General features: G+C 41.8%; 2 protein-coding genes across 2 annotated transcripts in view; one reads left to right on the top strand and one right to left on the bottom strand.

The window, feature by feature from the left end:
- The window catches only part of LOC311109993 (lipopolysaccharide-responsive and beige-like anchor protein), a 164653-nt gene extending 142440 nt beyond the window's left edge, over positions 1-22213 (bottom strand). Inside the window, exon 1 of the mRNA XM_084188507.1 lies at positions 22088-22213. The gene's annotated coding sequence lies outside the window, so the exon portion shown is untranslated. The remainder of the gene's footprint in view (positions 1-22087) is intronic.
- LOC311109997 (protein mab-21-like 2) lies at positions 8271-9350 on the top strand (the record flags this gene model as incomplete). Its single annotated transcript, XM_084188510.1, has 1 exon — positions 8271-9350. One exon carries the CDS (start codon positions 8271-8273, stop codon positions 9348-9350), a length of 1080 nt encoding a protein of 359 aa, XP_084044636.1.
- Positions 22214-23742: the final 1529 nt, after the last annotated feature.

Raw genomic sequence — 23742 nt, 5'->3', positions numbered from 1 at the left:
TGGTGGGGCAGGGAGACAGTGTTTCCAAGCAGATGGCTTCTTCAGAAAACCCCAGAACACAGTCCTGGAACCAGGAGGCTAGAACCAGGAGGCTGGAACTAGGAGGCCGGAACCAGGAGGCTGGAACCAGGAGGCTGGAACCAGGGCGGCTAGTTGTGACTGTACATAGCCCTTAGTCAATAAAAGGGGCACTGTTGAACAATTCTGTCCTGTTAAAACACTACAAGTCAACTAAGTCAAAGCTCCAGGTTATTCTGAGAGGAAAATCCTGATGATGACACACACTGAATATTCAGAGTATTTTGTAAATGACCCCCCCCCCCCCCCCACCCCCGCTCCAATGTGAGCTTGTGTTTTGTCTGGGCCAGGAAATAAACTTTTTGGCCCATTTTCATCTTCCGTTCCATAAACCGCAACAGCCTACTGTAAGTGCCTCCTCAACAGATTTTCGTTCCAAACGTCAAATAGTCAGCAAACATTACCCGTAGCAAATCCCTAACGCATGGATGGTGATGGCAATAGGTAGCCACTGCCTATTGCAGTGGGAGTGGTGCCCCAGCCCTCCAATCAGACTTACACTTCCTTAACTTCTAGCCAATAGCAGTGCAGCATCACCCCCTCCCCGCCCCTCTTCCGCCCTCCCAGTACACAAGCATCCAGTGAGTGTGCAGGAAGCAACGTAACACCACATGTACTATGGAGGGGCAACCCTTGGCGTGTGTAAACACAGAGGGGACTGGCTGGCTGCTGAGAGAGAGGCAGGCGGACGGACACATCTGCTCTACGACTTCTTCATCAGATCTGCCAGGCAGATGCTCTGTGTCTGTCTCTGTGTGTGCGAGTGCGTGCGTGTGCGTGTGTGTGTGTACGTGCGTGTCTGCGTGTGACGGGCAGATGCAGAGGCCCAGCCAAGCAATTAGTACCATGGCCTGATTTTTGGGCCCACCTGCCTCCTATGGAGAGAGCAGCTGGGTCCATGCACCAGGGCTTGGGTGACGCCTTAGAGTGAGTGTGTGTGCGCTTGCCAGCGTGTGTGTGTGTCTGCCTGCCGGTGAGCCACTTTTCCTGTGCCTCTCATGTTTCCACCGGCAGAGAAGAGAGAAAAAGAAAGTTGAAGCTAAAAGCACCTCTCACTGCCTGACATCCTCCCCCCTTATCATTCACTTGAAAGTACAAAGCGCGCTAACTCAACCAGACACAGGAATAAAACTGTTGCAGATTGTTTTTATCTTCTTCCCGACCGAACGTCTCGGGCCTCTGAACTCAATTCCTGTATTCTTTATTTATATCCCTCCTTCTCAAACAGGAGGGGGAGAGAGAGAGAGAGAGAGAGAGAGAGAGAGAGAGAGAGAGAGAGAGAGAGAGAGAGAGAGAGAGAGAGAGAGAGAGAGAGAGAGAGAGAGAGAGAGAGAGAGAGAGAGAGAGAGAGAGAGAGAGAGAGAGAGAGAGAGAGGAGAGAGAGAGAGAGGAGAGAGAGAGAGAGGGGAGAGAGAGAGAGAGAGTGAGAGAGAGAGAGAGAGAGAGAGTGTAAAGGAACCCAATTTATTCTAATGTATTCACTGAGGAGAAGTTATTCATTCTGTCAGAATTCCTACTTCAAATATCTCCATTACTCACAGTGGGGCGACTGGAGACGTCTAAGAACATGAATCTGTATCCAGACAGGCATAAGAGAGAGTATCCATGACATACATCTTGGTCATCATCGATTTCACTAAAGAAGAATTACCACTAAGCACTATTATAACCATGTATTAGATACATTCAACAAGCAAATACACATGCCATATAAGTTCCAATGAGTTATCCAGACTCACTACTTAGACCCAATGTTCAGATTAAGTTGCAGATTGTATGGACGTTAAGATTCACTTCAACATTGAAAGCGGATAACTAATAATACATGTGGAGGCAAAACATATACGAGGAGGGATGGTTGGCTACATTGTGTTGTACGCCAGCGAGGTGCTAAAACATAGCAGCTGTATATCCCATCACCCCTTGGGGCTAGGCTGAGTAATCTGGTAACTCACTAGCTAGCCTCTTCAGAAGCTGGGCTGATGTGGTAGTGTGTTGGGGGGGAGGGAGGGAGGGAGGGGAGGGAGGGAGCGAGAGAGAGGGAGGGAGGGAGAGGGGTACTTTCGAGAGCGAGTGAGTCAGAAAAAGGGGTGCTTATCAGCTAAGCAGAGTGAGAGAGAGGGGTTATGGACCCTGTCCTGGTGTAGTGAGAGGGATCACAGTGGAGTCGTCACACAGACTCAGATCAAAGACTGAATCTACAGGCAGCGAGGCGTCATCCTCTTTTACTCTATTCAATACAGACCAGAGAAAGATCTTTAGGAGCCGTCTGATAATGTGGGATGTTTCAGATGGAGGTAAATAGGCAGAGACTAAAAGGTTAGTTTGATAAAAGCCAAAAAAGGCTGAAAGGGCCTCAAAATAAGTTGTTTTGTATCTATGACATACTTTTCTTTATTCCAGGTACTGAGTTGCTCTTTGCTGTGATTGGTCCAATAACAGGTTTGTCACGTTGTGCTACATGGATACGATCAAATTTGTGTTGATGGTAATAAATCTAGTTTTAGTTATACATTTACCCTAAAACATAACGTGCATATATTAGCTACATAAAATCCCCAAAATTATTATATTCATTATAACATGTGTATTAACATGTGTAAAATCCGCATTATCAGCATAATGACTTTGATGCACTGAACATAGCCTTGGACGACCTCAAATAGATGCCAAAATCCAAACAGCCATAAAAGGTGCACAGACACCAAAGCGGAAACACACAGAGATGAAAGTGAATTCTAGAATCTCTGCAGTTCTGTAGTGTACTCTAACATGATGGATTCTGAAGGAGGCTATCGGAAATGAACTCTGTTTGGCTAAAATGCATAAACCTTATGGTTCTGAGACTATTTGTTTTCTTTCTGTTCCAACAGATCAGCTGACCCTAGAGGAAAGTGTGACAAGCCTTAAGAATAAGCAGCCTTACTTAGCTTTTTGCCAAAAGCAAGCCTTTCCTTGAAAAAAGTCCCTCTAAGGGAACATTAGTTATAACTTTGGAACGAATAGTGAATGATGAGTCCAAAAGATTATTCACACAAAATGTTTGTATGACTTGAGGAGAGGTCAAAGGATGGGGCCAAAATACACACACACACACACACACACTTTAAAACTATAATACATAGTGATGACTAACCACACCTAATATAATCTCAATTATACCATCCATACATAGAAACTACTTGAACTTGAACACCAAAAACCCACACAACAAAAATAACATTCTAGCCTTGTACGTGTTGCCCATAATAGGTCCAGTGTTGTCACGACAATGTGAAATAAGTTGAACTCCGGTTCAGATAGTTTTGCTTCAGTTGCTTATGAAGGTAAGAATTTATATTCCAGATATGTGTATATTGACCCTGTCTCGCGTTCAGAGTGTATTTACAATTTGTCTTTATAAGTCATACTTACTGTCACCATATATTTCATTAAGCTACAGTTAGCGTGTTACTTTACATTTGGACGTTTTCACGACTTTGAGTGTGTCCCATCCCAAATGGCACCCTGTTCCCTATATAGTGCACTACTTTTGACCAGGGCCCACAGGACCAATAGGGCTCTGGTCAAAAGTAGTGTGTTATATAGGGAATAGGGTGCCATTTGGGACAAGACCTTGGAGCGTGTATTCATCTCTTAGGGACTGAACTGTGCTTTTGATATTAAACAGTCTTGCAGTCTAAAATAAAAACCCTTAACTCTTATTTTTTCTTTCTTAAACTGCACGCCAAGGCTCCTTAAGTATGACTATTCCTCCAGTTGGGCTTGATTCAGGGGAAAAGAATGTCAAATCTCAACAGTTTTGCATTTTTTTAATCTTCACAATAAATCAAGGTTGTAAGTAAACCATACATCACGCGGTACCTAATGTAACTTTGCCTGTTCGGTTAGAGTGAGAGTTCTCAAGTATTTTTGCTAGAAACTTCCAAATTAACGTTTGTGTCTACGTGTCTTATCTCGTCTCTTGACAACGTCAATTCTACTACCGTAAATCCAGATCCAGAACATTGCTAATAACAATATACAGATAGGAGGTGAATGTTCTAGGTTGACCATTGGGCCTTTTCATAACTCCTACACTGACATCTTTGCCACTCCACCAACTGTAAATCAAAGATAGGAACAGGTTTATAAAACAGAGATGGTTAATGCAATATACCAAATATGCAGGATCCTGCGAAAATTGCCAGATTGCATTTTCTTGAGAAGGGTGTGTGTGTGTGTGTAAACACCAACTACACTCATCATAAGTGAAAATGATCACATAGACTTGAGGTTACATTACTTAACTTGAACCAGGAAATAGCCAATAAAACAAATCACTCAATTAAACTAAAATATCCACCTGACACACCCCTTAATTACAGTTTTATAGTGTTTCAACATCTAGGCTTAGTTAGTTAATCAAAACAGTCAGTTGTGTGAACCAGTCACGAGGTCTCATACTAGGGTTGGGCCGAAAAATATGATTAAATTGAATATCGTGATATTGGACACAAGAGCAAGACAATACTCAATTTGAACTTTACAAATCAAAACTGTGCAGTTTGATCAGTTAGGCTGTCTAAATGAATTAACTAAGTCTTATTTTTTCACCATACAAAGATTATTTAACCTGACTAGAACAAAAACATCACAGGCTGGAATGATTTACTCATTAACTGCGCAAAATGACTGTTTCGGATATTTTCGATATCTGAAGTAGCATATCATAGAAGATGTCTCCCCAAATATCATCCAACCCCATCTCCTACAGTAGAGTATAACCTGTACTCCCTGTAGTGTTAGTAGCTTCATCACCACTACTGGAATCTATGAGAATGACAAGTCCACAGGCTTTGTCATTTTACTGTTTAAAAAAAATGTGTTTCTACAGAAAAACTGTTTCCATAGAAAAACTGAAAAACACTTTCTCACTTGGTTTCTAGCAACTTTGTGGCTTATTTCAGTATCCACACTGTATTTTCAGTGGTTCCATTTTCCAGTCTTCAGCTAAATACGCTGCTAAAATGAATGTGGTGAGAATTTGAAACTAATGCTAAATGGAGCACATGAGTATTCCAGGAATGTGTCAGTCCATGAACCTTTGTGTGGTGGTCATGCTGACCAATCTGTGGGAAACATAATGTATATTTGGCGCAAAAAGCCTATGTTCCTAAATGGGAAATAATAATTTTGTTTTACTCATACTCAACTACAAAATGCATTGGCTGTATAAAGCCTGCATAAAGTTCAGACAATAGTGTTTCAGTCATTTACTAATATTACCATCAGTTACATTTGAAATGTTAGTCCTTCTCTGTTTAAAGAGCCAAACATTCTGCAAATGCAGTTTTTCGCCCCATATGTCTAAACACATTTGATACCCGCCCTGAATACTTACCCATGTTAGATGTTCAAATGGCAAACTAGCTTCGTTGACTATTGTATGATAACAATATATTTGAAACGAGATAATGAAATATTATTTTTGCAATAACTTCGTAATAACGTTCATAAGAATGGGAAAGAAGGTTTTCATATCATCAATATAGATTTTTGATAAACGATGTTAACTCGGAGGGCAACCGTGCGTAATTGCATCGTTGGGTGTTTTGCTTAACACCACAACAAGGACCTGGAGATATTTCCAGCTCCAAATAGCCAAAAGTCGTTGCAATTAAAACACTTATATCTAATTAGGCCAAAAGCCTTGAGGGAGCCCGACATAAAAACGACGTTCACTGGACAGAGAATGTCCAATTGACTCCCTAATGAATTTAATGCCAAAGCTCCAAACAACCTGCGCCTCATTAACTTGAGTAGGATACAACGGGAGGCCGGGCAGAGAAGCTTCAGAGCTGCAGATAGATCAATAGTTTTGCAAAGAGGACTTCAACTCAAGTGGCTTTCATTTAACTGATGCGTTATTTTTTGGGCCATTCTTTTGCAGCATCTCTGTCTGAGGAGCTGTCTCACACCCCGCCTTTTCCCTGCACGTCTCGGTGCTGTGCCCGCGAGGAGACGGTGATGGGTTCTTAAGTCATCTAACATGAAGTCTGGGGTGATAAGAGGACTTCAATTACAACCCCGGGCCCGCGCGAAGAAGCCCTGTCCGTTTATTATTCATCACCGACAAGGTTCACGCGCCGATAAAGCGATGACCAGATTAAAATAACGTGCATTTTTTGAAAACCAAGCACCGTGCACCATGAGAAAGAAAAGCGGTTGTTTATGTCTTTAGAGTGATTTTAAAATATAATTGAGCTTCTTGGAAATCAATTACATATTTAAATTGTTGTAATAAGAATCTGAAAAGAGCAGCATCGGACCTTTTGCTTTTTTCTGAATTAGGCATTATTAATTTAACATGGGCTTCATAAAACGACAAGAGCAAATAGGCTAAAATAAAACAGGCCCCAAACATAGTCTTGAATAATTATGTAATATAAAAAAAATTAAAATCTCAAAGGGTCTTATGATTTCAAAGAAAATAATAGGCCTATAGTCTTGTTATCGTTCATCACGTCTTACAGTTACGTGCGTGCTAAAACTTGAAACCATTCTAGGCCGAATTGTTCTCAGTTCTTAAATTGTGCAATGGCATGAAATGGGTCAAATATGGAAGTAATATGATGTTAAATTGGCCGATAGAATTTTAGGGAAATTATTATGGGGAAATGTTATGGGAAAACACTCAATCACATTTCGGTGAGGGGAAGGTTGTTGCCCTTAATCCGATATCCGAGGGAAATTACTGGATGTAATTTTAACTATTCAGGCCTATCATCTATTGTCACTAGCCTATATACCAAGATGAAATCACTAGGCACAACTAACCGCATTTCCTTTAAAACAAGTGTATAGGTTAGAGGTTTAAAATGTGAACAACTTCTAGCCTATTAGAAAGGAGAGAAAAAAGACTGAAAATCAGGAAAACAAAATGGTATGGTATTTCGTAGAAAAAAAACACTAATATTAGCAATATTGTACACTCACTGAACATTCGATTGATCTCGTTAACCTGATTATCACACACCGTGTTGAACCCGCAGCCTCGCGCAGCCTGGAGACACGCGCTTTCTAATAAAAATGAGTCTTTCTTGTTTCTTGACGCATAAATGTCACAAAACATCAGTCAAAAATTGCTTGTAGGCCTATACATGATTTAGCAATTCACTAGAAATATGCAAATGCACGAATAGTCCAATAATGCATAAATACAATAACTATAAAGCATTTAAAAAACGTATTGGCTACATTGTCATAAGAGATTAAAACATTAGTACTAATGTTTATAAAGTAATATCAAGCCTCATTAACTGCCATAGAAAAGCAAAAGGGTTCCAAATTGATGCCCTTCAGACATGAAAGAGAGCAAAAAAATAAACACTTCCCTTGCCAAACATGCAGGTATCCAGCATCACTCAATGCTCAACATATTCTCCTTCTAAATATTTCCATTATATATTAAGCACGTGCACACCTGGGGAAAAAAAAGCTAGGTCAAGGCAAAAGAGACACAGCTGTCTTTAAAACGTATTATATATGCTTCGTAGAAAAGTGCACAAAGTGTGTATACGAAAAGGAACCGTTTATCTTCCTATATCACGACCTGGGAGCAGAGGCTCTGCGCGCAGGATGTTGGAGAGCGAAAGTGTGCCTCTCGTGCAAGAGTTGCCTGTCGGAGAGGGCTCTGATTGGCTGGTTGCACTGACAGCTCCGCCGTTGATTGCAGGAGGAGAAGCCCGACCCCTTTCACTCTTCTAGGGGACCATTCATAAACTACACAAGTCCAGCTCGCACAGCTGAGTGTCGACAACAGTGGGGCAAGGTAGGAGAATAACGCGTAGTTTTCACGTGCAACGGAACGGACAAGGAGAGATGAGTTGGCACGACCAGAGCTTTATCCTTTAGGGTCTGCAGGCGCGAGGACACGGACGGTATTATACTGTACACTGAGCCCACCCCATTCTGGGGCTGTCTTACTGCATATGACTTGGACTGATATTTAGTAGCCTATTACGTTGCATCCCTATCTGTTTCCTTCCGATACTGTCTGACGTCCATCCGCTGTGAACGCAAAAAAAGTTCAATTATATATTTTTTCCATTGCTTGGGGAAGAGCGTTTCGCCTCTGGCTTTACCGGTAAGCATTGGATCCGTCAACGTACTGCGACTCGCCGGTGTACAGCCCGGACCTCTGCCCAAACATGATCGCGACGCAGGCAAAGCTGGTCTACCAGCTCAACAAATATTACAGCGAGAGATGCCAAACTCGAAAAGCGGCCATTGCAAAGACTATCCGGGAGGTGTGTAAGGTGGTTTCGGACGTCCTGAAGGAGGTCGAGGTGCAGGAACCCCGGTTCATCTCCTCTCTCAGCGAGATAGAGGCGCGCTTCGAGGGGATGGAGGTCATAGCCCCCAACGAGTTCGAGGTGGTCCTCTACCTCAACCAGATGGGAGTGTTCAACTTTGTTGACGACGGTTCTCTGCCTGGCTGCGCCGTACTGAAGCTGAGCGACGGCCGCAAAAGGAGCATGTCTCTCTGGGTCGAGTTCATCACCGCCTCGGGCTACCTTTCCGCCCGGAAGATCCGCTCAAGGTTTCAGACTCTGGTGGCGCAAGCGGTGGATAAGTGTAGCTACCGTGACGTGGTTAAAATGGTAGCAGACACCAGTGAGGTAAAACTAAGGATCCGGGAGAGATACGTGGTTCAGATCACCCCTGCATTCAAGTGCACAGGGATCTGGCCTAGGAGTGCTGCCCAGTGGCCCATGCCCCATATCCCCTGGCCTGGTCCTAACAGGGTGGCCGAGGTCAAGGCCGAGGGCTTTAACCTGCTCTCCAAAGAGTGCTACTCGTTGACCGGGAAACAGAGCTCGGCTGAGAGCGACGCCTGGGTCTTGCAGTTCAGCGAGGCCGAGAATAGGCTCCTGATGGCGGGATGCAGGAAGAGATGCCTGTCGGTCCTGAAGACTCTCCGTGACCGTCATCTCGAGCTACCCGGTCAGCCGCTCCAGAGCTATCACATGAAGACCCTGCTGCTGTACGAGTGCGAGAAACACCCGAGAGAGACCGACTGGGACGAGTCCTGCCTCGGGGACCGAATCAACGGAATTCTGCTGCAGCTCATCTCTTGTTTGCAGTGCCGCAGATGCCCCCATTATTTCTTACCAAATTTGGACCTGTTTCAGGGGAAGCCCCACTCGGCCCTGGAAGCTGCCGCAAAGCAGACGTGGAGACTGGCGAGGGAAATCCTCACTAATGCGAAAAGTTTGGACAAATTATAAACTGTCGAACTGTCTGATTGTGATACTATTGCTATTTAGGGCCGAAGTGACGTTGAGATCACTCCAGAGTGGAGGAAAACGTCATGATCTTGGTTTCTTCGAGCAATGTGAAACAATTGAGAACCTAAAAACAAGCAAACAAAAAGAAACTTTTACAATGGAGTGAAATGGGACATTGCCATGCAGAGAGAGAACGTGAAGGTACATTTTAAGCTAAATGTAATAGTTTGTTGTTTTGTTTTAAATGTTTTCACAAAGTGAAGAAATGTTTATTTAAAATTATATGCACAAAATCTTTAAGTGAAAGAATAAAAATGTAGCGTGCCAAGTTCAAATTTTTCATTATGTGACCTTAAACTGAAATGTTAATAAAACTAAGCAAATTACATTACAACTTGGCCTTGTGTTTGTATACATGTTTTGAAAACTGGGATTGTTTAGGAAGAGTAATACAATGTAATTTATATTTACTTTATAAAGAGGATCGTGGAATCAATTCCTGTGCGAAAAACTGAATTCATGTGTGTAAAAAATGAATGTTCAAACTTAATAATAATACATTTACATTTGGCAAATCTTGGACCTAGATTAATTTGATACAAAATACGAGTTTTGCATTATTATGCATATACAATACCATACATTAATTTGCGTCTTGGAATAATTAATACACCACACTATAATTGAGTTCAATTTGATGCAAATTGTTTTAACAAAAGAATAACGTCTATTTAGTTGACAGTTTGATGTCGATAGGCTATATGGCTGCAAAGATCATATTTAAACACACCGGTATGCATATCTGTTATTATTGTGAATTAACTATTGGGTAGATAGGCTATAATTCGGCGAAAAATTGCACAAGGATAAAGAGAACCACAACAACCACTTGTAGTAGGCCCATTCACCAGAATAGACCACTGCTAAATTCAGGTTCATTCATTTGCCGTTTCAATAGGAAAAAGTTTATGCATGAAAATCTAAAATGTTGATTAATGAACGTATCTGCTACTGTTTTTATAACTAGATTATGATTATAACTATTATTGTTGTTATTGCCAATAACCCAGGGCACAGGCTGCTGCAAAAAGATACAACTGTCACTCAATGACTAGCCAGGGAAAGTCAGGGCCCATTTCTTAACGAGACCTCATTCATATTGCTCTCGCTACGGGCGACTAAATACCACGCAGGTATATTGCTTAGTACAATAGGCTATGCATTAGCAGAACCTATTTGGCCTATTACTGAATTGTTGAATACAAATCGAAAGAGGATATTTTTTAATTAATTTTAATTACTATAGCCTGTTATTTCGGATTTTCAAAGGAGTCATATAGGCTACATTCCAAAGGTGTCGAAGAAAAGAAATTCAAGTCATTTCATGGTTTGATTCTCAACAACATACCACAACATAAGCCATTGGCCAACACAGCATTCCTGATTCCTGGGCTTTATTTCACGAACAACTGAAAGACCGAAGGAAGAAGAACAGGCCGACTCTTCCCTCTATATCAGGCACAAAGTCTATCGCAAATCATAATATAAACGTACTTTTCAAATGTTCGCTTGTGATGCTTCTGCAGACTCTGAGGCCTTTGTGTATCGAATCTGCACAGAAAACACCCGTTTTCAGAGAGACCTGATATTGTCAATGACGTAGCCCACTAAACCAATGCAATTCAAGCACGAGTGAAGCTATAGCTTCCTGTTCACCTTCACTATGCTCATTCACACACCACATAACACCATTATAGCCTATAAGGTTGTTAGAAACTCAATTATAGCGATTATTGAGTCTCTATTTGCATTTTGATTATTAGATCATAATTTGACTTGATGATGATCGCAGAAGTCGAGGCTGCTTACAGTCGTCATGCAATAGCCTAAAGGCTTAGTCTACGCATGTTCGTGGTTGGAGTTATTTACTCAATTCTTATAAAGGCTTTATAAAGCAATTAGCCTGCAGAAAAGCATGAATTGGAGGTGCTGGGGTGCTAGGGTCAGGGAAGGACTGGGAGAAATGCCTGAGCCATTTTGAAAGCTCGTTTTACAGAATGACGGGAGGGCCTGCTTTGGATCAATGGAAGTTAAAGCCCCTCTCTTACCTTTGGATCGATCGTCTTAAAGCTGGCCTCTTCTTCATCCACCTCGAAGTAGAGTTCAGACGCGGTGATGGACAGCGTTCCTTTCACCACCACGGCGGGGGCGACCAGCTGAGCGCTAGTGCTCATGTTTACAGGGCCTAGGAGACAGACAGGGCCCAACAACGGCACGGGCCAGAAAGCAAACATTAGCGCGCTTTACAAAAATCACCCCCTTCCCCTCCTCGAGAAAACAGAGAGAGCAACAGCGTGTAAAAGTAAACATATAAACTCAAGGGCACACACTGACTTTGATGGCTCTTTTTGTCTCCGTGAAAAGACCATAACAATAAAGTAAAGGCCACATATGCATTTTTAATGAGGGAAAATATTTGCTCTAGGCTATGGGTCGGTTGTATAGGCATATCTATCAGAAGCAAGGTCAAGAAGAAAAATAAATATAATTCTCAATTGTATTATTTCTATAGCCTAAAACTGCATGCAACTGCATTATGTAACTGCAATTTAAATTAGGAATGCAATTTACATTGTACAATTATTATTAGCATTATTATTAGACCTAATTTCCTTGCTAGATCGATTTAGATATAATATGACGTATTGATAAGAACTGGTACCAGAATCACCATGATCTGAACAGTTCCTCTTTGTACTTAGGCAGGGAAAGGTGGTTTGACCCGCTGAGTAAAATAAAATATCAGCATCTGCGTAACCCAAGACAGACCAGCCTTGTCAAAAAATAGAATCAGCTGTCAATCAGGCCCCATTGATTGCGGGCTGGTGCTTCGTCTGTTTAATCTCTCATCAATCTTAATTTATGCCAGTATGACAACGAGAAGGCCGCTCCGGGGAGCAACGCGTAAGCTCTTACGGCTCTGGCCCCGCTCTCCACGTGTGCAGAAGCATTGTATTTGCAGATGTGCAGCGCGGCAGAAAAGGGCTTCAGAGCCCGGCTTGATTTCCCCAAAGCACCCACGTCTTTCAGAAACGAATGGCTATGGAATAAACAGATATGTTCATTTGTTGCAGTCTCCCCCTCTCTCCCCCCTTAGCCCTCAGAGCATTGTAAGCATTAGCATGTAATCCGGGGGTGAAATAACATTTTTCAATCACTGCCATGGAGACATTCAATTACACCTGGTGTTGTTCAGACAGACAGCTGCCTGTACTGGGACGCTGCGTCCTGTCTGTCTGTCTTGTCAGAGGAGTATGAGACCCACATGACAATTTCCACTTCATTTCAGAATCCATGTCACTATATTAGGCATGGGATCTCCCCTTAATCCTATTGTCATCGTGGGCGTTGTGTTTTTATATAATTGCGCTCTGAGCGCATTTATATAAGGCTACAGTGGGTGAACATGTTATAGTGGAAAGCCATGATGTGGGGATATTGAGGATTATATAGGATGCAATCCGATTAGTAACATAACTAATAGGCCTTTAGGATTTCCAAGTATAGGGAACTACATTAACATAAATAAGGGTGTGAGATAATGGTTTTAAAGTGGATAAGAAATTGGACAGCAACGTCATTTTATGTGTTTGAGTCTTGTTAACCGCAAGGCCTACAGTCGTTTTGATCTAGGCCTATACTATTTATTCTACATGGATTCATATCGGAAAACTGCACATTTAGAGCAGTCATAAACAACTAAAGACACAGAAAATGTTTTAGGTCCATAGTGCTATTCTAAAATGTGAAAATAATAGCGGTTAGCTAAAAGCCGCGCGCAGTGCACCTATACACTATGCCCAATCATAAAATAGGCCTTCATGGGATGCATGCTGTCAAAATATCGCACTTGTCATGGGGACAAATTTAACATTTAACATAAAATAAGTCAGAGGAAGGCTTCAAAATAGAAATGGACGTCGAGGCCAAAACATCTAAACAAAATGCACAGTTCACTTCTTCAATTATAGGCGTATTCTCAACCTCTCAATTATTAAAACAATAAAATAATTACTGTGTCAAAAGCTAACTATGAATCATATTACACAAGCTTGTTGGTAGAGTCGAGGCTCAGCGAAGATGCAAACCCAGAGCGATCACGGGGGGGGGGGGGGGGGGGGGGGGGGGTGATCCCCCCTTATTAACCGTTCGGGAGCCCCGTTACCCTGCATGCGTGCCTCAAAGTACCCCTACCAGCACCCACACGCGTTAGCAATGGAGACGGTTTAAAGGCGGGAGGAGGAGGATTCAACTAACGTGCGTTCCCAGCCCCCTCTAGTTGATGCGCGCTGGGACATGAAACGGATGAGCTGCATGCGTTACCTGTTAGGTTCTCCAATTCCTTCTCCTCCAAGGATGATAGAGTGTCATCGTCGCCATCCAACAATATCTCACTCTCAGAGTTCTGATTTCCCAGTGCATGACTTCTGATGGACTGTTTGCCTTTGAGGATATCTTCCTCCGGAGCTGAAAGAAGAAAACTATTTTAAACAGCCATCCATGCGTAATTGTGTTTTTACCAAGTGACTTTTCTGTACAGAGGTTAGTATCCTATCAAAAAACGTTTGAAATATATAGACAAAAAATACGCTGCTATTCTAGGCTATATACAGATTTCATCTTAAATATATCACGGAAAATGCATGGCTATATAACCTATTAATATTGTAGCATGTTTAATTTATCAATAATTCGTACTATGAAAGTAAGGTGAATATTCAAATGTCAATATAAACATTTGTTGAGTTGTCTATTTTGTCATAAATATCTTTCAATTATTTAGGCTGTCTTGACGTTTTGCATTGCATTTCAGAATGGATTTGGAATTAAATTGGTCAAAAGTATTTTAAGATTTGACAAAATAGCATGAATAAGTCTGATAAAAATGGAATGATGCTATAATAATGATATAAAGCAATAGTTTTATAACTCAAGGGCACATTCAGATACAAAATGGATCTAATGCTAATATATATGCTTCTTAGTACAATGAAAAAACTCCATGCCAAAAATAACATCAACATAAAGATGCTGCAAGCTGATCATCAAAACTAGTTTATAAAACCATGATAGAAAACTGGCAACAATTTTAAGTGAAACTGTATGCAATTTTCATACATTATTGTAAAATGTGTCAAGTTATTATTGAGCCATAAACACAGCTGGAACACTAGCGATGACTCTTGGGAGCCTTCGGGGTTATTGTGAACATGAAAGGTTACGTTTACAAATCGGACTCTCATCTTATCTCAGAAAGCTATTTTCCAATGGCGGTGTACCAACGCAGGCTAGCTATACCCACATGGCAGCGGGAGTGAGGTTACAATGGCAAAGCGTGAAATTGTATCGACTTGGCTTTATTGTATTACCTGAATGGTACTAATCTAATAGTCCAAATCCAATTGTTTAATTTAATTGATACCCAGGCAATAACGTGTATTTCAGTGTATTTCAAATGCAGATATACAACATTGTATGTAAAGTATCATATTTTCTGATAAGAAAATATACAATTATTTGTTAAAACCCCAATTTGCCTGTGCTATGCCTTATAAGTCATCAAAACTAAAAATATTTCTGGTCAAACCCAATATCCAGAAACATGAGCCAAACATATTACAACAAAGCAAAAGAGCCTCCAAAGCTTTCTGCATTCCTTTTATGATTTCAACTTAACATGACTTGAGGTTCCAAAAATATTTAAGACAGCCCTTGGTGTGTGTGTGTGTGTGTGTGTATGAAAGAGAGAGAGAGAGAGTTAGAGAGAGAGTGTGTGTGTGTTACACTCAACATGGTTTCTATCCACTCCACTCCAAAACCACTGGACAGCGACCCAGTGGCCCCTCCAATCTCTCTGAGCAGCATCACCTGACGGGGTTAGACCCTAAGATAATTTGAATTTTTCTCAACATCACAAACAAATCCACAGCCGCTTTATACTATAATATATTGACTCCAAAACTGTTAGGAGAGAGAGAGAGCTGCATTTCCTGACAAAATGTAAAAAATATAAAACAATTAGAGAGTGTCATTTCCCAAAATTTGAAACCGTTTTTCAAGGTTTCAAAGACCTCACTGATGAGAATAGGCTACCCGTCCTGTTGGGGGAGGACGCAGAGAGCTGTGGGTTGGCAGCGCACTACATTGCTGCCTGCCATAAGATGAGGGACAGTGTCTGACAGACCAACCAACCTGCACATGTCCTCTATATTGTTATTGTTCAATGGTTATTTTGACCCTTGGTTATTGTTGTTACTGTTGTCCTGTTGACAATATTGATTATTATTATTTTAATTACGTTAATAGTGTAAATATCCAAAGTAAGCTTTGGCAATATGTACATTGTTACGTCATGCCAATAAAGCAAATTGAACTGAATTGAATTGAATTGAGAGAGAGAGAGAGCTGGGAGAGAGGGAGCTGAGAGAGAGAGAGAGCTGAGAGAGAGAGCTGGAAGTGAGAGAGGGAGCTGAGAGAGAGAGAGCTGAGAGAGAGAGAGCTGAGAGAGAACAGAGAGGGGGAGCTGAGAGAGGGGGAGCTGAGAGAGGGGGAGCTGAGAGAGAGGGAGCTGCGAGAGAGGGAGCTGAGAGAGAGGGAGCTGAGAGAGAGCTGAAAGAGAGGGAGCTGCGAGAGAGGGAGCTGAGAGAGAGGGAGCTGAGAGAGAGCTGAAAGAGAGGGAGCTGAGAGAGATTTCACTTTTGTTTACTATCTACTTCACTTGCTTTGGCAATGTTAACATACGTTTCCCATGCCAATAAAACCCTTAAATTGAAATTGAATTGAGAGAGAGCTGAGAGAGAGGGAGCTGAGAGAGAGGAAGCTGAGAGAGAGAGAGAGAGAGAGAGAGTCTAAGAGAGCTGAGAAATCTCTTGTCACGGAAAATATGCACCTCGCTGATATTTAGACTGGTCTTCCTGTAATTAAGTCTCCCCCGAGGATTCTTTAGTTAGCGGCACTGAAATTACTACCAGCTCTCTAATACATCCCACATGCTACAATAGTATAGTATATTCACACCATGCAAGTGGACTGACTGGACAGACCGATGGGCCGAGGCTACTTTCTCTGACAGGAGACTGAGATGAAAAAGGCAGACGTGTATTTGAACTTCTGTACATTCCACCATAAACATGCTCACTAAGTCTCACCCTGGGAAGACCACAACACTCAACACACTAGCATATGGATGTGGAAGTGTCTTGGGTTGTGTCACAACTAAGAAGGAAACACTACTTTGACTACTACTGCTGCTACTATATCAACTTACTACTTTGCTAATAATAGGCTGTGAATGATTTACTTGTTAGTTGTGAATATTATTATCAGAATTACATATACACTTTGGTCATGTTAGATTGTCTATTGTGTGTGACTAAAATTCTACAAACATAGTGCTGCTTTCAAAACTAGAAGTGAAGAAAATAAAAAACTCAATTATTAGATTATACTTATGATACATGTATGCCAATTTTACATAATGATATAAGATAAAATATACTAATAAGAAAACATAAGTGATATGATGTATATTTGTGATATATTACATATGTACAGAAAAGTGTTCTGAACGCATGTGAGTGTATTTGATCAAATGTGGGAGTGTGTACCAAACAATTAAAATCAATTTAACGCAATTTCAACTTAAAAGTGATACAATCAAAGCACAATAAAAACTAAAGACAGTGAAAAGTCAAAACATTTAATAAAAATAAAAAAAACGCAATGGATATTATGCTATGTTTGAGCAAAATATTCAAAGGCTAACACATTTCACGTGCCCTTCAGCTAAAGCAATGTCTGTCAACTGTTGTCTATGTTATTCATAATTATAAACTGGGTGGTTCGAGCCCTGAATGCTGATTGTCTGAAAGCCGTGGTATATCAGACCGTATACCACAGGTATTACTGTTGTAATTACGTTGGTAACCAGTGTATAATAGCAATAAGGCACCTCGGAGGGTTGTGATATATGGCCAATATACTACAGCTAAGGGCTGCATCCAGGCACTCCACATTGCGTCGTGCATAAGAACAGCCCTTAGCCGTGGTATATTGGCCATATACCACACCCCCTCGTGCCTTATTACTTAAATATAAAGTCTCAGTGAGTGTGAATGTGACGTTTTGTGGTTATATTATAAATCCTTGACAAATACATCAGAATAAAACATTTTACAACATATAACAAGTGACAACACTGAAACATTTCTGAAATAAGCTGGTATGCCACATTAACAAAATACCCTTCAGGCCACGTCACCCAAACCATTCATTGAGATCGAGCAGGGGGCACAAATGTGAATAAAACCTGTCTACATTACACTTTAAGGCCCCATCGCTTCTCTAGCCAGAGGTTCAACATTCAAATGCTACGTTCACTCTATAGTAAAGGCATGCTATGTTTAGGCTCACGTCATTTCCCTATTGCCAGAGGTTCAAAATGCTCATTCATATGCTAACATTACTAAAGCTCAAGGCATGCTTGGTCAAGAGCAATTAAATTGTCAGAATTAACAAATGTGTTTTTAACGAGACCATGGCCAGGAGCTGGAGTCATGAGGCGAGTATTGATCTGCTGAACAGAGACATTAGTCTTAAGGTATTTACTCTGCCAGCCACCTCTCCTCCTGCTCCCCTCCAGCCTCCCTCCACGGCCCTCCCTTCACCCAGGGCAGGACCAAATCAATCCCCAGAAAAGATGGCTCTTTCCAGCCATAAATACATAACTAGCCCCCTCACCGACCAAACCAGCCTGACCGCCACGCGTCTGCAGGCTGGCTGGGGCTCTCAGAGTGGAAATGGTCCTCAAGGTTCTTGGCTGGGTATGAATGATCACAGTTGTATACATTCTAAGGATTGTACATGGCCTAAATACAGGAATGTTTTCCTCCTGCATATCTTACATTTAAAAACAAGATGCCATTTAGGAAAGGGTTTACTTATACTTTGTAAAATGCAGAAGTTGTGATGAGTAAGGTATCGGTAACAAACAATGCACTTTTTTTGCTAAATAAGTTCATAGGAATACAATATTTTTTAAATCCAAAAACGTTTGTTTCATTCTCTTACCAGTTAAATATGTCTAATATCTATTCTTGAACGCGTTTTCATGACTTGAAAATTGTTGAGATCACTAGTAGCTTGAAATAATGTTAAATGCAGACGTAATCATGCACTAAATGTTTTCATTGGGGAAAGACGGGGGGGGGGTTCTCGCTCTATTCTCACTGTTTCATGGGATCAGAATAATTATAGCCAGATATGACCTCTGTTCTCTGTCTGAAAACTCACGACTGCACTCTCGTCTTGCACTCCACTTCCGTTACAAATGTCGGGTCGACGAAAACAACAGGAAAGGTTACATCAGAAAATGGACGCTGCAGTCAGGCCTCAAGTCAGAGTTATTTGAATGATTTATTCCCTCCCCAAATGCAGCCGGGTAGCGTGTGTGTGTGTGTGTGAGTGTGTGTGTACGTGTGTGTACATATGAAACCAACAGGGCAATACTCTGTAGAGGTAATATACCCTGTCTTACCTAGACTGGCTGGTGGCTATTTCTACTACAGTCGTGACTTTTAAAGCAAAACACACCCTATATGTCCTCCATATGTTGATGAATAGATCCAGGGTGTATCCACAGCATATTTGATATTGACTTATTGATGATGCCCCCTACTAGCGGAGTAAGTCACAGAGTGATGGAGAGGGGAGAACAATTACAAGTCACCAATTGATGCTTCAACGATCGTATGCCTTCATAATCAGTTCTTCATCGCACTAAAATTGTAATTGTTTCTAGCTCCTACTCAACATTCATTGTTGAGGAAGAGCATGCAAGTAAGCATTTCACTGCACTGTTTCCACCTGCTGTATCCTGGTGACACGAGACCAAATAAACTCTGATTTGAATTGAAATGACATAACAAAGGATGAAGAGAAAGAGAACGAGAGAATTAGGGAAACACACAAAGAGAAAAGAGAGAGAGAGAAGGAGAGAGAGAGAGAGAGAGAGAGAGAGAGAGAGAAAGAGAGAGAGAGGAGAGAGAAGGAGAGAGAGAGAGAGAGAGAGAGAGAAAGAGCGAGAGAGAGAAAGAGCGAGAGAAAGGAGAGAGAGAGAGAAAGAGTGAGAAAGAGAGAGAGAGAGAGAGAGAGAAAGAGAGAGAGAGAGAGAGAGAAAGAGAGAGAGAGAGAGAGGGAGAGAAAGGAGAGAGAGGGAAAGAGAAAGGAGAGAGAGAGAGAAAGAGTGAGAAAGAGAGAGAGAGAGAGAGAGAGAGAGAGAGATAAAGAGAGAGAGAGAGTAGGAGAGTAGGAGAGTAACAGAGAGAAGTACCAGTGGTCCTCAGGTCCCTCCACCCGCCTCTCCACACCACAGCCATTACGCCGGGCCCACGAGGATGCTGGGATTGCCAGACGCTTATTGCTTTTAGATCACATTCTTATTGACTTCTGTCACAGCGGCCGTTTGTCAAGAGGACTGATGTCACGTTTGGGGGGGGGACAACGACGACTACCTCCATCCCTGTGACATATTGGAGACATTTTCAACCCAGAAACGGGCCGTTATTGGGGAGTGCAATAGGTTAAGCCGGTAAAAACCAACAGGCCTAGACCGGTACGGCCCTGATTACTAACCCTGGTGTGACTGGGAATACGGTCTTTAGTGTCTTAGCAGAAACTAGGGATTAGGGTCTACTCTGGGGACTCCTGCTCCTACTTAACCAATGAATGTGGTAGACGATTAAAACCTTTTTTACACTTTGTGCCGACCAGAACCGTACCGCACTGGCTCTGACATTTCTTTTTTCACGATATATATTCCAGCATGGTTGCAGCAACCAGACCAGGCCAGTACAGCTTGGCTTAGTAGTGTGAAAATAGTTTTATACGTTGCTCCCTAAATATTATCCAAGACATGCAGGATAACGTTTTAGCAGAAACTAGGGATTAGGGCCTACTTCGGGGAAAACGTGACCCCTACTCTAACGCTAGAGAACATGTGTCCTATGGCCAATGTGGCTAATGGCTTCTACGTTTCCTCCAACCTAGTTATTATTAAGAATGAGACAGTGACTATTGAACTGTGGGTTCACTTTGATTTAGTTGTCCTCATAGGAAGTTCAATAGAAATCAGGGTTTAACACTTTACATAAAAGCCTTAAAAAACAAATCTGCAGCTGTTGTTTTTAAAGCAAGTACAGGGAAACTAAAGGATCAATTGAAACCCAATTCCAGTGCTAGTGGTAAAGGTAATCAATGCTGTTGGTTTTAATCGGCACCTCTGTCTTCTTGGTAATACAACGGTATTGATGTCGCCATTTCCTTTTAAACAGAACACTATCATTGGTACTACCACATGGTACTGTTGAGATATTGGTCAAGAGCAACCGAGCTAGTTTGGGGGTCTCTCTGCAACACACACAAACACAACGTACTGTGTAATCAATAGTCCTGATATTTCCAAAATGATTAATTTCACCTAAACTAATTAGCCCTCATATAATATTCACCTTCTAGTTTGGGTTTCTCTCTGCAACACACACAAACAAGACGTACTGTGTAATCAATAGTCTTGATATTTCCAAAATGATTAATTTCACCTAAACTAATTAGCCCTCATATAATATTCACCTTCAGAGAAATACCTAATTATGCCTGTGAAAGTAAATGTTTCTTTGTTTGGTGACCTTCAGTCAATTAAGATGTATGACATCATAAAGAGGCAGGTTTGTTAATGGGCATCAACACAGTTGGTCCTCGTCACCTGGCTCTCTTTATGAACATAATGACATAATAAATCTCTAAGCTGATCAAACTGAATGCATTTGCTTCTGGCACTATAGTTTATGTGTTCTTTTGTAATCAAATCAAGTACAATCATCCCTGCAAGAGTGGGGATTTATTCCATTACACCATGATTGGGAATTTAAAGCAGGGAAAATAACATGGAAGAAAGGTAGTTGGAGGTGGGATACCGACTGGGATTCAAGTGATTTATATTCATATCATTGTACAGCTACAATACTTACCTACCTAGCCTAAATCAACACTCCCCCCTTAAAATGTATGAACCCATATTATTTTAATTGCTGCTATACTAGGTGTCAAATTAAATATTCAAGAGAAAAATAAAGGAAAGAACTGAAGATCCCAACTCCTGCTTTCTATCAACAAGTCAAATGATAATGCATCATGGGATATGGGGAGAAGACCAATCAAAGGGCTTGGTGCTTAGGAGTCAGGGAGGCTTGACATACTACTCACCATTAACGCCAGGCACCACTGTCATGCAAGAGTAAAGAAAAGGAAACAAACAAACAAAATTCACATTTCTACCACTGAAGGTTCATGCCAACTCAGACATGACATAACTGAAAGGGGAGAATGTCTAAGTAAAAGTTTGGGGATCCAGGAAGTGACAGGATGTGAGGGTCTATTGGAACACTGTGTATTAACACAGCTTACACTAATGACGAGGCATGTTAGGCAGTTAACTGTGTGAACTCTCTCATTCAAATGAGGGTTTGTTTTTTTACTGTTTCTTGTGGTACAATAAAACATTTATGGCAACTGTAGTGCTAATTTTTATTGCCGTGTACCTGCTGCCACAGGCGGGAACAGACACTCATGCAGGGTGTGAGCAAAGGACGCTGGGTATTGAGCGAGGAGGGCTGACTGACCGTGTTCGGCTGCAGCTTTGAGCGTGGCCTCGGAGTGAGTGGATCCGAAGGGGTTCCTGACGAAGCGCCGGCGCCGCCTCAAGTCGTCCTCCCAGTAGTCGAGGCGCCAGAACTCCCGAGGACGGCTGCAGGGGAACAGAGGTAGCACATGTGTTAGCAATTACAGAACAGCGTGGTGGGAGCCTATAGCCCCAGTCACAGTGCAGAGTAGCGAGGCCAGCCGACCGGCCAGCAGCATAAAGACGGCCTTGTTTTGAGATGCTGGGTGTCTTCTTTTTTCCACCAACACACAGTAGATAGAACACAGTAGACAGAACAGAGTAGACAGAACACAGTAGACAGAACACAGTAGACAGAACACAGTAGACAGAACAGAGTAGACAGAACACAGTAGACAGAACACAGTAGACAGAACACAGTAGACAGAACACAGTAGACAGAACACAGTAGACAGAACACAGTAGACAGAACAGAGTAGACAGAACACAGTAGACAGAACACAGTAGATAGAACACAGTAGACAGAACACAGTAGACAGAACACAGTAGATAGCAGACAGAACAAAACTACTAACTCAAAGTAAATCATAAGGAACAGTAGATAGCACACACATACAAACTTGTTGTACACAAGCTCAGGCTGACTACCTAAAACCCCTGTCCTTGAAAATAACAATATCACCTTCGCTAAGGTGCTTCTCAGACATTCTCTCTCTCTCTCTCTCTCGCTCTCTCTCTAAGGTGAAATGAGCACTAAATACATTAGGGTGGAATGAGCTGCTGACAGAGTGATCAGTTTCCCCACACTCTGGTGCGATGTGCTCCCATTCCAGGCTCATTTGGGACCCAGCAGGGCACCTCAGCTCTAGCCTCTCTACCCGGGTAGCAGGCGAGTGCCCGGGCCAGTCACAAAACGCCATTACAAAAACAGGGAAGCAGGAGGGGGGATGGCATTACCAATATTAATCAACGTCCACAGGCCTCTGTCATTTTTCTTCCCAATTTGCACCTCCTCCTTTACCCAGGCCTGGTCAGTAGTAAATCATTCAGACGAAATCTGCGTCCCAAATAGCACCCTATTCCCTATGGGCTCTGGTGAAAAGTAGTGCACTATAGAGGGAATAGGGTGCCATTTGGACACAGCCCCAGGGCCTTGGAAAGTGTTCACTTTTAATGAAGAGTCACAACCACCATACAGCATTGTGTTGTGTACATATAGGCAATAATAAAATATTAAAACTCAAAAGGGGTTGATTTAAATAATATATTTTTTAATGAATTACTTTTCTTTAGGCACAACACACACAAGGACGAAATACATTTCTTCACAACATTAGTGAGGTGGTTTTTTTCACCCACGCCTATCGAAAAAAGCTTGCTTAATCTAAATAACTAATTTAATGCTGGAGAAGAAATAGCTAGTAATTTGACAAACTAAATTACGCCAAATGTGTTCCATATTGTGCGCATTATGAGGGGAATATTTTCAGCATTTAGAAATTAAAACACAACGGAAGAACACAACATCATCTCTCTGTCTAACTTAGTAGGGGGGAACGGAGGCAAGACACTTCCCTTCTTCACCTATGAGCTGGGTTCACATGAGGTTCGCATATTCAATTCACTATTAAAGCACTGAGAAGTCCAAGACATGTG

This window comes from Coregonus lavaretus, assembly GCF_964263955.1.
Source record: "Coregonus lavaretus genome assembly, contig: SUPER_35_unloc_1, whole genome shotgun sequence".
Classification (NCBI taxonomy): domain Eukaryota; kingdom Metazoa; phylum Chordata; class Actinopteri; order Salmoniformes; family Salmonidae; genus Coregonus; species Coregonus lavaretus.
This window is presented reverse-complemented; position numbering and strand designations above follow the sequence as displayed.